The 13,419-nt window shown below is 39.3% G+C and overlaps 1 protein-coding gene across 3 annotated transcripts in view; it reads right to left on the minus strand.

Moving 5' to 3' along the window:
- The window catches only part of AFAP1 (actin filament associated protein 1), a 188,569-nt gene that overhangs the window by 25,458 nt on the left and 149,692 nt on the right, over positions 1–13,419 (minus strand). For all 3 annotated transcript variants that reach the window (XM_075066611.1, XM_075066613.1, XM_075066612.1), the window contains exons 9-11: positions 10,053–10,202; positions 6,311–6,522; positions 1,172–1,317 (exon numbers count right to left, since the gene is read on the minus strand). In XM_075066611.1, coding sequence (XP_074922712.1) covers positions 1,172–1,317; positions 6,311–6,522; positions 10,053–10,202 — 508 coding nt within the window. The remainder of the gene's footprint in view (positions 1–1,171; positions 1,318–6,310; positions 6,523–10,052; positions 10,203–13,419) is intronic.

Consider the following 13,419-nt stretch of genomic DNA (forward strand, 5'->3'; position numbering starts at 1 on the left):
GTTGTGTGCTTTTATTTGTAGAACAAAAAAAGTTCAATATTATTAAGTTTTTTTAATATAGCACTTTTATCCAAAGTGCTTTACAATAGTTAGCTAATTGTACAAACAACATTTGGAAAAAAAGAACGGAGTACTTGTGGCACCTTAGAGACAAACAAATTTATTCAGGCATAAGCTTTCGTGGGCTAGAACCCACTTCATTGGATGCATGCTGTGGAAAATACAATAGGAAGATATATATATATATATATATATAGACAGAGAACATGAAAAAAATGAGTGTTGCCATACCAACTCTCAGGAGACTGATCAATTAAGGTGGGCTATTATCAGCAGGAGAAAAAAACATTTGTAGTGATAATCAAGATGGCCCATTTCAAACACTGTGAAACATTTGGAAAGATCATTAAGTGGTCCACCGAAACTCTCAGCAATTTTCAAGTGGACGACGAAAAAAAAAGTTTTGAGAACCACTGATCTAGTCTGTCCCTGATGGGTGTTTGTCTAACCTGCTCTTAAAAATCTCCAGTGATGGAGATTCCACAATCTCCCCGGGCAATTTATAACAGTGCAAAACCACCCTGATCAGTTAGTTTAAGGGTAAACACCTGTTGCAAGAGACCATTTAAGGTGAAGTGCGCAATTCACACCTCTGCAGTCACAGGACAAAGGAGGTTTAGTGGATTACAGATTGTTGTAATGACACATAAAATCAGTATTTCTGCTGAGTACTAAGGGCGAAACCAATTCCGTGAATTTACATTAGTTCTGTTAAAACTTGGAAAGTGAATATAACCAGCGTAAACTATTGTGACCGAATTGTGGTCAAGCTTCAACTTATTTGATCATTTAAAGCTTTAGGGCTGCCAGACAGAAAGGGTTAAAATAGCACCTAATTACTAGATTCCTCTTACACTGTAAGTGTGAAAGTTGAATACATCATAAAAGTGGACATATTCTGCCTCTCTTGTAATACTTAGCTAGATGCCAGCACGATAATCTTAAACACATCTCGAATGCTTAGAGACTCAAGATTTCAATCCCTCAGGAATTTAATATCTTGGCAAAAAAGGGAAGGTTTTGATAAGGTCTCTTGATATTAGAACTAACATAAGGCTGCAAATTCTGAAATTACTGAAAACACCCTTAAATTGCTTTTAATGCATCTTACCAGAAGGTCTGTTTTGCAGCTTGTATGACGCTTGCAGTCATCTCCACATCAATATAATCATAGTGCAGAGCTCCAGGATCTGTAGATGAACCGGTTTCAGCCAGTAAAATCCCAATCCATCTGCCCATGTCGTCAGATGATGAAGCCTATGATGATGAGAAGATCTTATAAAAACTCATAAATTATCACTGAAACAACAGGTTTTTTAATATTAATTACTTCATAATTACGCTTTCATTTTACTAACGTTAATATAATGATGCATGTGAGGCTCTGGATCACCTTTGCCAAACTATGTTAACAAAAAGTAATATTCACTGAGGTTATTCTGCCATAACGAACATATTTAAAGCAACATGTTAATAGATTATGGAGTAAAACAATATGAACAGTTCCAGCAAAAGAAGGAAAACATAAATGCATGAAGCCAGTGTATCTAGGTATGCACCTTGCTTATTTCAGATTTCAGAAATCTGAGACAAATGTTTTCCACTACAAGGCTAAGCTTTTAAGAAAAGTAACTTGTCCAAATTGTAAAGACAGGATAACCTTGGACAAAGGAATACTAAAGCAGGTTGAAAAATTGGGGGGTGGAGGGGGGCATTAACATTGTGGAAATCATTCTAGTTTTTTAGTTTTTGAAACTGAATGCTCTTCAGTTTTTGAAAAATTTCATGCGATTTTATAGGCATTTCAATATTTATTTATTTTAAGTTTCTTTATTCAATGTAACAAACTCAAAGATTTTTTCCTTTAACTCAATTTCCTTACTGTAGTTCCTCTTCTTTATATTACACTTCATTCATTTCCTGTTCCTGTAAATCGTCATCCAACTAACCTGTACTGCGCATATATAGCATGACCCTTCTTCAAGGACAAGACACTGAACTGATCAGCACTTAAGAAAACCTGAGTGTTCAAAGTATCTGACCAAAGTCTGAAAATGAAAGTTTGCCTCCCACTAATTTCCTTACAAATGCCACTACATGTTATTTTTATCTAAGGTTTCCAATTTTAACCAATAAAAAGTCAATAGAGCTACCCTGGAGCCATTTTTCATAGTTCAAGTTTGGTTTTAAATAAACACTGAAAAGAACTTATTTTAGCTCATTTGAAATTTCGTATGCTGTTTGTTTTATTCTGACTTTTTTTTGTGGGGGCGTGTTCCTACCCTTGGACTTGTTGCAAAGATATTAAATAATACAACTATGGAGCTCTTTAGTGTAGTTTTCCATTTTACAGATATTCCCTGCGTTAAGCAAGAGTGCATTCTCTCAGATTGGCTCAGTGGCTGTCAGTAGCTGTCTTCTCTTGGTCTTTGGACTTGCAGAATCCAAGTCTAGAAGGGACCACTGTGATCATCTAGTTTGACCTCCTATATAACACCGGTCACACAACTGCCCCAAAATAACCCCTACAGCATGTCTTTTAGAAAAAAACATCCAATCTTGATTTAAATATTGTCAGTGATGGAGAATCCACCATGACCCATGACAAGTTGTTCTAATGGGGCAATTAGCCACACCGCTTAAAAAAAAAAATTATGTGTTATTTCTTGTCTGAATTTGCCTTGCTTCAACTTCCAGCCATTGGATCATGTTACACCTTTCTCTGCTAGTCTGAAGAGCCCATAAATAAATATTTGTTCCCCAGGGAGTACTTATGGACTGTAAACAAGTCACCCCTTAACCTTCTCCTTGTTAAGGCAAGTAGATTGAGCTCTCTGAGTCAATCACCTATAAGGCATATTTTCTAGCCCTTTAATCATTCTTGTGGCTCTTCTCTGAACACTCTCCAATTTATCACCATCCTTCTTGAATTGTGAATACCAGAACTCGACACAGAATTCCAGCAGTGATCACACTAGTGCCAAATGCCAAGGTAAAATAACCTCTCTACTCCTACTTGAGATTCCCCTGTCAACGCATCCAAGGACTGCATTAGCCCTTTGGGCCACAGCATCGCACTGAGGGCTCATGTTCAGATGATTATCCAATAGAACCCCCAAATCTTTTTCAGAGTTACTACTTCCCAAGATAGACTCCCCCATCCTGTAACTATGACCTACATCCTTTGTTCCTAGATGTATGCATTTACCTTTAGCCATATTAAAAGTGTATATTGTTTGCTTGCACCCAGGTGATCCAGATCACTCTGTATCAGTGATCTGTCCTCTTCATTATTTGCCACTCCTCTTAATTAATTTTTTGTTATCTGTAAACTTTATCAGTGATGACTTCATGTTTTCTTCCAGGTCATTAATAATAATGTTAAAAAGTATAGGGGTAAGAATCTACCTGTGCAGGACTCCTCTAAAAATACATTAATTCAATGATGATTTCCTGTTTACATTTTGAGACCTATCAGTTAACCAGGTTTTAATCCTTTTAATGTGTGCTATATTAAAAAACTAGAAAGATATAAAATAAATCAAAATGTCATGTATCTTACAGAAGTCTAAGTATATTACAACACTACTATCTTTATCAACCAAACTTTTAATCTCATCAAAAAAAGATGTCAAGTTAGTTTGACAGGATCTATTTTCCATAAACCCATATTGAATGGCATTAATTACCCTCCATTAAGCACCCTTGTAATTCTTTATTAATAGAGTCACATATAAGCACTCTATTATCTTACCCAGGATTGATGTCAGACAGACAAACCTATAACTACCCAGTTCACCATGTTTACCCTTTTTTAAAATTAGCACAACATCAGCTTTCTCCTAGTCTTCTGGAACTTCCCCAGTGCTCCAAGAGTTATTGAAAAGCAACATTAATGGTCTAGCGAGTTCCTTAGTCAAATCTTTTAAAACTCTTGGAGGCAAGTTATCCAGACCTACTGATTTAAAAACGTCTAACTTTAGTAGCTGCTGTTTAACATCCTCCTGAGAAGACTAAATGAATGGAAAGAGTATTATCATATGCTATGACTACATCCTCTGTCCCCTGTCTCTCCCTTCCTCCCCTCCCTCAGTGCTTTTTCTGCATTATTATGACCTTCTTCCTCAGTTGAAGCTTTTGGGACCTCTTGTAAAATATTCTTAAACAATTCCCAATTATCATTTACATTTCTCTGATTAATTTCCTCTTCCCAGCTGATTTGGCTCTTAATTGTTTTCAGCTTTGTGAAACTGGTCCTTTTAAAGCACCAAGTACATCACTGGTCTAGACTTTGCACATTACAAATGTGATCAAGTGTTTATCACTTTTACTTAAGTTGCCAGAAATTTTTAGTTCCTCTTTATCTGTCAAGATGAGGTGTGATATAGAATTCCCCAGGTTGGATGCAAGACTTTTTAAGATAGAAAATTGTCATCTGTACTATTTAGCAGTTTCAAGGATGTTTTAATTAAGGCAGCATAAGACCTCCAGCATACATCACTCAAATTAAAGCCCCAAATGATCACATAGTTTTTTCCCTTATGTTATGATAGGTGCATAAGGAGGCAGCCATCCTGTTCTCTAGTGTGATTTGGTGGTCTGTGGCAGACACCAACTAATACCCCATCTTGTGTTTTAGCAGTTAGGACATTGATCACTAAGCATTCAAGATAATTTTTTTCAGAATTATCAGTGACTTGGAAACAGATAATGCAATTTTCGGCCTAGAGTGCCACTTCCCCTCCCTTATTGCCCACCTGAACCTTCCTTAACAGGCTAACCCTTGATTTAACATCCCAGTCATGAGAATCTTCCCCCGAGGTTTTAGTGATACCAACTTGATCAAATTTATGCTCATAAATGAACAATTCCAATTCGTCTTGGTTGTTACCCAGGCTCACAGCATTAATGTACAGGCCATTAAAGAATTTCTTCTCTTCATGTCCTTTGGACCCTCAACTAATTCTGTTCTCAATATCTCGATTTTGTCTTGAATCTTTTTAAGCTCCCAGAAATCCTAGCAAGTTCCTGGGTAACCCTGGGTCCAGTTCCTTAGCCCTGTGATCTGCATCTTGCTCCTCAACCTCATCATCCTGCTGCTCAGCTGCCAGACAGGGAGCTTCTGTACTTTCCAGCATCGCACTAGACTCCAGGGAAGGATGGGTACCAAGTACTCTGTTCAGCTCCATTGAAAAATGGACAGGTTTTAATTCGTGCCTGGTTGGTATTATTGAGGATCTCGATCTTTTGCTACCATTGCCTGCCAGACCAAATAACTCCTTCCTCAGCAAGGTGCTCAGACACCTGGTTGTCCCAGAGGTCAGCAACACCTACCCATCTGCCTGAGACATGCATATTTCCATGGAAGAATGCTTCACTCACTGCAGGACAGTGGTTTGGAAGAAGTTGATGTTCATAAAATAAATGCACCTCTATAAGCTTCATAGGGCAGGCAGTACTATTGAGACAGGTAACTTTCTTCTGGCAAACCTGATCCATATGCAGCAGAATGCAGACTAGAGAGGACACTACTATGGGACAGAAGCACTAAGGCTATTTGCAATACTAGAGCTATTATGCTAGCTTTTTCCATCCAATGCTGGAAGAGTACACACTGCTTAGCCTTGCTTGAAACAAGTCTAATGTAAATGATGGTATAATGGCCTGTGTACAACTGGGAGTGTTTCACTGTTTACATGTGTGGTGTGCATGGTAGGTGGCCCAATTTGTGGCTAGGAACCAAATTTCTCTACTACAGATACACCCCCTGACGATGACTTCAGAATAACAAATCTTAAAGTTGATTAATATGCCCAGGAGAAATAGAGATCCAGATCTCTAATCTTCAGTGTAGTGAGCCACAGCAAGGTTATTTAATTAGCACTCAGTCATCTGTATTCTGAGTTACCCCCTTGACAGAAGACTCTAACAGGGGAGGTGCCTAAGCACTTATAAAGGGAAGAGAAAAGGTCAGAGTGGAGAGAGAGACAGCAGAAAACATCTGAACAGGGAAGACTGTTGTAAAAAATCAACAATATTAGGGTTTTCCCCTTACATCAATTCTCATCCATATAAGTCTCTTTTGCCTGTAACTCTTAATTTGTTTATTTCTGTAATGTTTGTTACCCAGTTCTGTAACTGTATTATTTAACCATGGAAAGCATTTTGAAAGGCAGGTTGCATGAACGAGAGGTCATGTAATTAGCCCATGTGCATCTCTGCAAAGTATGCACATTAATAAACATTGCACCTCTAACACTGCGACCTCCTGCCCATTTCGAAGCAGACGGAATGTCAAGGGATGCTTGGAATCCAAGCCTGGAATGACTTCACAGCCACGCAGAGGAATAGAAACAATGTGGATCTTCAGATCTGTTCTGTCCTTATGGAAAATGAGCTTATTATCTTTCACTCTGCACCACCGTTCACGCCACCGGTTATTTGAGAGCACATTCAGATATCCTGCAATAAAACAAAATACGAGATATTTTATCCTTCGCTTATTTTAAAAAAGAAACAGCTTTTTTAATGGAATGGTAGTTCATATAAAACTTATTTCTGTATGTGCAGATTGAAAATCCAGATGATTTTAGGAAGACAAATAAATGGTCTTTAAAAAATGTTTTATTGAAACTCTCACTGTACCAGTAACTCAGAAAGCACGGCTTATAAAGATTTGATCCTGGTCATATTCTGAACATATGCAAATGACTGTGCTAAGTTAGTGACAGTTATGGCTGAATATTCCAGAGCTCCTCTGCCACAGGGTTTCCCTGAGATTTTAGTAAAAATGGAGGCGGGAGTGTGGGTGTGGGAGTCAAGAGGTGTTCCCACTGTGAACCCCAAAGTAGGATGATGTTTAAAAGCACCATTTAAAAGGTTTCAGTATATCCTAGACTACACTAGAAACATAACCTGCTCATGTGAGAGTTACATGCACGGCTGATTTGTGCCCACACAGCTTTTTCACAACTGAACCATATTCTACAGTTCTGTGGATAAATCTAGATCTATCACATTACAAATTGTGTTTTCATAGTGCTTTCTGGGAAAATAGTGACAGCTAACCCATGATGACTCAACAAGGAACAAGGGGACTAATGGACATGCACATAAAACAGCACCAGCAGCACATGGGACTAAGCACTCAAAAGGCATCCCACTGCTTAGAGAGTTGGAAGGAAGCAACATCAGCAAAAGTGGTTACACAGGCATGATTATGAGGTCCCAGCTGCACAGCAAAATATGAATGTTTTGACCTGGCTGCAGGAAAACAACCGTACGCAACCTAAGCTGCTGACGAAGGCAAAACACCATTACAGGGCCATGGTTACCATGTGTTATTAATTATGTTTCCTGTGTACATGCAAGATGTGTAGAACCAACCATGCCATTAACTGGTTACATACCCAGTGAAAAGTTGCATGTATATGGACGGTAAGTTAAATATGGTGGTGTAGTTTCAGGGAACTATGTGTAAAGGGGGTTGAAAAATGACACATCGTGGGGCTGCAGGGCACTGGGAGAAAACTCTGTGCTACTGTGAGATGATCAGGGAGTGAGCCTGTGCTTATAATGTCTGAAAACAATTTCATAAAGACCCATTAAACTGGATTCATTTGACAATTCATTCCACTTAGCTAGAATAGCTAAACCAGAGTGATCAGTTTTACTTGTTGCTCATTGTATATAATTTTGTGTAAAATACCCACCTCTGCTGTTCTTTGAGTTCACTGCATGGAAATTTTAAAGCAGAATCAAAAAATCTCCATTAGGATTTCATGAAATTAAAATAAGTAACTTAAAAACTAAACAAAACAAAAAACAAAAAAACAAAACAACCCCCTCCCCCCTAGAACACCTTCATATTAAGTTTAGTTAAACCACTAGTTTATATTGGAAGAGAAAAGGACCTTTGAATTTGGCTCCCAATCACATATGGTGCATGAATTATAGACAGTATATTTCCACTTCCAAAAAGTGTATTAAAAGAGGAAAAGATTGAATGACATTTTCTTCAGGGCAGAATTTATATGAAATGACTCATCTTTTACCTCATTGCCGATTTTCATTTTCAGTCACAAGGAGGAAAGCTCTTAATCATTCTGGATAGCTATCTTTTTGGTTTTCATTAAAATTATGTGTTATATAGCTTAATTTTTCTGGGTTTCCATTCCAACATCATAGTTACAACTTCAAGTCTTGATCCAGCAGGATATATCAGCATATCTGAACTGTGCAACCCTTGGAAGATGCCACAACCCACCTCCCACCCAAAAAAAAAAGAAGGGGAAATCTGGAGAAGGAAAGAGTCTCCTGATCTTGGTTATTTAGGATTCTCAGTATTGTCCACCCCACCCCACTCCCACCTTCCCCCTCTTGAAGACTGGAAGAGATTGTGTAGTTGGTGCAAAATGATACAACTGCAGGGATGGAAAAGCCTTCTCATATACATGGTGGCTGACCTATTTAGGAATGATGAGGGGTTACTATTATTTAAGCAAAATCTCTCTTTTTTCTCCCATTGTGCCCCTCACAAAAGCTCTCCCAGTTCAACGTACTTTCCCTGAATTAAAAGAGAGTCATCCCTTAGCCCTTCCCAAATGGCCCTATTTAACTTTCAAAAATCAACATGTATCCAAGTCCTGTGAATGGTCTTAAATGGGGGCGGGCCAGGGGAGAAGGAGAGACAGCTTTGGGCTCTGTCTATTGGCCAGATTTACAAAGAAAAGCAATCCAACTTTGAGGAACCCTCCTTGTGACTGCCAGAGTGCAGGGGGATTTCCTTTTCTCACACTGTGTCACCTCATCACAACTTCATTTATCTTTTTCCTTCCCTTTTTTAATTTGGAAGTAAGGCATACTCCGTGAAAAAAGCCTCAACTTATGGCGCAGGCCACAGGAATGAGCGAATTTCGGAAAATGATGCAAAACTCCTTCTTCTGCAAAGGCTTCCCATGATAACCAAAGCAGAAGCCTTAGTAATACGTATTTCCAAATAAAACCTAGAAAGGATGCTGAGTAGAGTCCATTACCAACAATACTAACAATTATATTTAGCAGCCAGATAGGAGATAATGAGCACTACAGAAATACTACAGATTACATTATATAACTACAGTCTAGAGGAAAATATTCTGGGAAAAGAAATATCTCACATAATAAGAGAGTCGTCAATTAACTGCAAAGCCCAGAAAGTTTTTAGCTTCCATGGAAGCCAGATGTTGCAGAAGGTCAGTTGTGCTTTTTCCAGCTGCTCTTTTTGGTTGATAAACACATCTGTACTCTCTTATATATCACACACACATACACACACCCACAAACATATTTTTAATTAAAAAAGTTGCTTATACATGTGATTCTCAAGCTGTGGTCTGTGGACCACCTGTGTCTACGACACAGTCCATGGAGTTGCTTCTATTTGTCAGGCTTTAAGCAATAATATTTTCTGCCATTTGCTGCCTCATGAATGAGCTCTTTTAGGGTTTCCAGAGACTTTTCTGACCATCTAAAGGGGAAAATAATCCCTTTGGGCACTGTTGAACCCTGTATAGTTGCTTCGTGGCTTTCTTTTTTTAGGGAATGAGGGAAAGGTCTTTTTTTAGGGAATGAGGGAAAGCTCAGCACTAAAATATACACATACCTACAGGCAGGAAGAGAGAAAGAGAGAATAAATAGCATGGATACAAAATTTTGGGATGGAAAAGAGTTAAGCAAGCAACTCCACCTATCACATTTTCACCTGGTATCCTTAAATATTTAAATACTATCCTGATGTTATCAAGTACTATGGGACCTATAGGAAAGGGGGATCAGGACTGAGGGGGGCAATGGCCTACAAGAAATTAGTTATCTTGTGAAGTTTTACACAATACTAACTAGTTTGAAAACCACTGCAGTAGGGGCAATTTTATATGAACGGCTAGGCTAGGAGTCTATAGTGCTTTAGTTGCAGTGTAAGCTTGAGAATCTAAGAGAGTCAAATCACTTACCACATGTTGGAACATCTTCCTCAGCTGATGAGGTCTGTTCATCTGTTGATGGCTTTTTCTTTCCTAAACTGATGATCTTTGTTATTTTTTTCCCCGTTACTTTAGTCACTGCACCCTTGGTCTCTGACTTGGAACTCTTCTTCCTCTTAACTATCAAGAAAACAAACATGGACATCTTAGTACGTTTGAATGAAACCATTTATATTAAAGCACATGGATCAAAATAGAAAGGAAAACAACTTCACTGCAAATACACAAGAACAAAACTGACTTAATTCTTAACATAAGCATTTGGACAAAAGAGCTGCCTTCTGACAAGAGACACACAATTGCAGGTGCCATTAATGCTGATGCCCACATCACATGCCCAGCACAATATCAAAAATATGGCACACAAAAAGGTAAGACTAAAGCAAGTTTATCATTAAAATTCATCAGTCTAATTGCTCCTCTCCACTAGAACCATCTTCTAATTTAGAAGTGTGGTTGGGGTAATTCCATTGTGCATTCAGCCTGACTGCACTGGAACAAAAATGGAAGTTGGATGATCTCCTGTCACTGTTCCTTAAATGCATTTTCAACATAATGCCATGGCAATGAATAAGACCATTCTTTTAGTAAGTATATGCCTGGCAAAAATATCCCTGCTATTGGAACTAGGTAACTATAAAGATCAGAATGGGTCTTTGGGAAGGGCATGTATTATAAGATAACTTTCCTTAATAATGGAAAAATCAAGATCACTTAACGCTCCCAATGACTAGGAGCTGGTGTTCATTTTTATGGAAAGGATAGTGCAGAAAAAAATAGTTTATTGGATCTAATAATTATATATGGGAACATAAAATAATACATCAGTATGATTGGTATGAACATACAGATTGGTGCTGAACTTAACTTGCTCCCATTGAAGTGAACAAGATCAGTGCTGGGGACACAACTTTCAAAAGTGGTTAAATGACTGAAGAGCCTACATTATATATTTTTTAAAAATATAGCAGACCATCACAACCAATAAAAAAAACCCCAAAAGCTGCACAAAACTTTCTTTGTGAAACCAGAACCATAATTATCTGGCTTGAGTTTTATCAACAATATAAAACTCAGCCTTGACCAACTATTATTGCAAACAGGGGCCCATTTTGAGCTCAACCTTAGTTGACAGACAAGAAACGAAATTTAACTTAGTGGTTTTGACAGAGCTGAGCTGAGTTTCAGCTTGTTAGAACCATCTTCCCCCCCCTACACACACAAGCACACATGCACAAAAACAACTCTGTGGGTCTCAACTGAGCCCCCCCCAAAACAAATAAAAGGTTAATTTGAAAGATAAGAACTGAAATGTGAAACGTTGACTTAAAAAAATAACTGGTACAAATTATGTGAATTGGCAACTTATGGGAAAAAGAAATAATTCACAAATTCTCAAACCACAATTTGTTGTCTTTTTTTTTAGCCTTCATTATTTGTTAACACGGGAAATTATTAGAAATTCCATCCGTCATCAAGACTGTCTCTTTCAGTGAGACTCCACCACCAACGTATATGCAGTGGGGGAGTCCTGTTTTCACAGGTGAAAGTGGATTATCTGAAAATCTTCAGTAGAATGATGATTTGTGTGTGGGAACAAAAAGCTAAATCCTGCCCATGGATCTGCAAGGCTGGTGTAACCTAATATTGTGCAGTCCCTACATGCAGTGAATTCCCAAAGTTCTAGGGAAAGAGAGCATCTGATCTGCTCATATCATCATGAGCACAGGGAAACAGCAGGAGGCAGCACTTGACTGAAGACAGGCTGCTATCTCACACAGCAGCAGCTTAAGAACAGCTTAAGAACATCTGCAGCTGTGGAGTAGGGGAGGGAGGGAAGAAGAATGCTTATGTCTGGGTTTGGGGAATAAATGTCCACGCCCCCCAGAGTTCAAAGAAAGTCAAATCAAGCTCAGTAAAGTGGAAAGTGCAAGGGAAGAATTCCCAGCTCCAGGAAAATGCAGTGAAGGGAGCCCATGTGAATTCTAATGTTCTTGCTTCCTCTACCTTCACTCCCCATGGTGTTTTATTCTGCCATGGAGAAGCAAGGCAGAGGAAATGACCTTTCTCCCAACCTCTTTCTCCTGCAGTATGTGAAAGGGATACATCCCCTGATCTCAAGACAGACTGGCAAGTAAGCCATTTCTTTTCACCTCCTTCACCACAGCAGAACAAGATGTTGGTGGAGAGAGGGGAGCAGCAGCTCTGTGGGAGCAGAAGGGAGATCAGTGCACAGTGAAGCCAGCTTCCCTCAAATGGCTAACTGAGCTTTCACTCTCACTGCTACAGCTGATTTAAAAAACTGCAACTCACTGAGAACCCCTTAAAATGATTTAGTGATGACAGCCATGTGTTAATCCATTAAATGTCATTATTTTGTATTAGTCTCTTCACTACTACAAAAGTCTGACTCTGCTATGACAGAGTTGAAGGCCAAGAGTTTCAAGTGACTAGTGCAGGGGTCGGCAACCTTTCAAAAGTGGTGTGCCGAGTCTTCATTTATTCACTCTGATTTAAGGTTTCGCATGCCAATAATACATTTTAACATTTTTAGAAGGTCTCTTCTCAAAGTCTATAATATGTAACTAAACTATTGTTGTATGTAAAGTAAATAAGGTTTTTAAAATGTTTAAGAAGCTTCATTTAAAATTAAATTAAAATGCAGAGCCCTCTGACCAGTGGCCAGGACCCAGGCAGTATGAGTGCCACTGAAAATCAGCTCGTGTGCCCCCTTTCAGCACCCATGCCATAGGTTGCCTACCCCTGGACTAGTGTTTTTGATTACCCAGCTTTGGACACTTCAAATGGGCCTGATTTTCAGAGGGTGTGCATTCAGCACTCTTTTGAAAATCAAGCCCCTATAAGGTACCTCATGTTGGGCACTCAGATCACTAGACACTTGTGAAAATTGTGGACTATGCACATATTTTGGATTTCCGTACCACAGACACATGAAACTGGCTTGGGTGTCTACCGCAACACAATTTTTTATGCCTTCTGTAGTTTTACGAAAGTTTCTGTAGTATGTAAATGTAGCCATACATTTTGGATATAGAAGTCATAGTGAGCTACTGTGCTCAGGGACGGTGCAACCATTTAGGTGGACTAGGCGGTTGCCTAGGGCGCCGAGATTTGGGGGCACCAAAAAGCGCCCCCCAATTTTTTTTTTAAATGGTTGAGCAGCCGCTGCTGCTAGGACAGAGAGGGAGTCTGAGCTGCCAGCGGGAGCCGGCAGCCCAGGGTGTCCCCTGGGTCAGGGCGCCGCCACAGCAGCCGGCAGCCCAGGGTGTCCCCTGGGTCAGGGCGCCACCAGAGGGGGCGGCAGGCTGCTCCCGTG

This window comes from Chelonoidis abingdonii, chromosome 5 (assembly GCF_003597395.2).
Source record: "Chelonoidis abingdonii isolate Lonesome George chromosome 5, CheloAbing_2.0, whole genome shotgun sequence".
Taxonomy (NCBI): domain Eukaryota; kingdom Metazoa; phylum Chordata; order Testudines; family Testudinidae; genus Chelonoidis; species Chelonoidis abingdonii.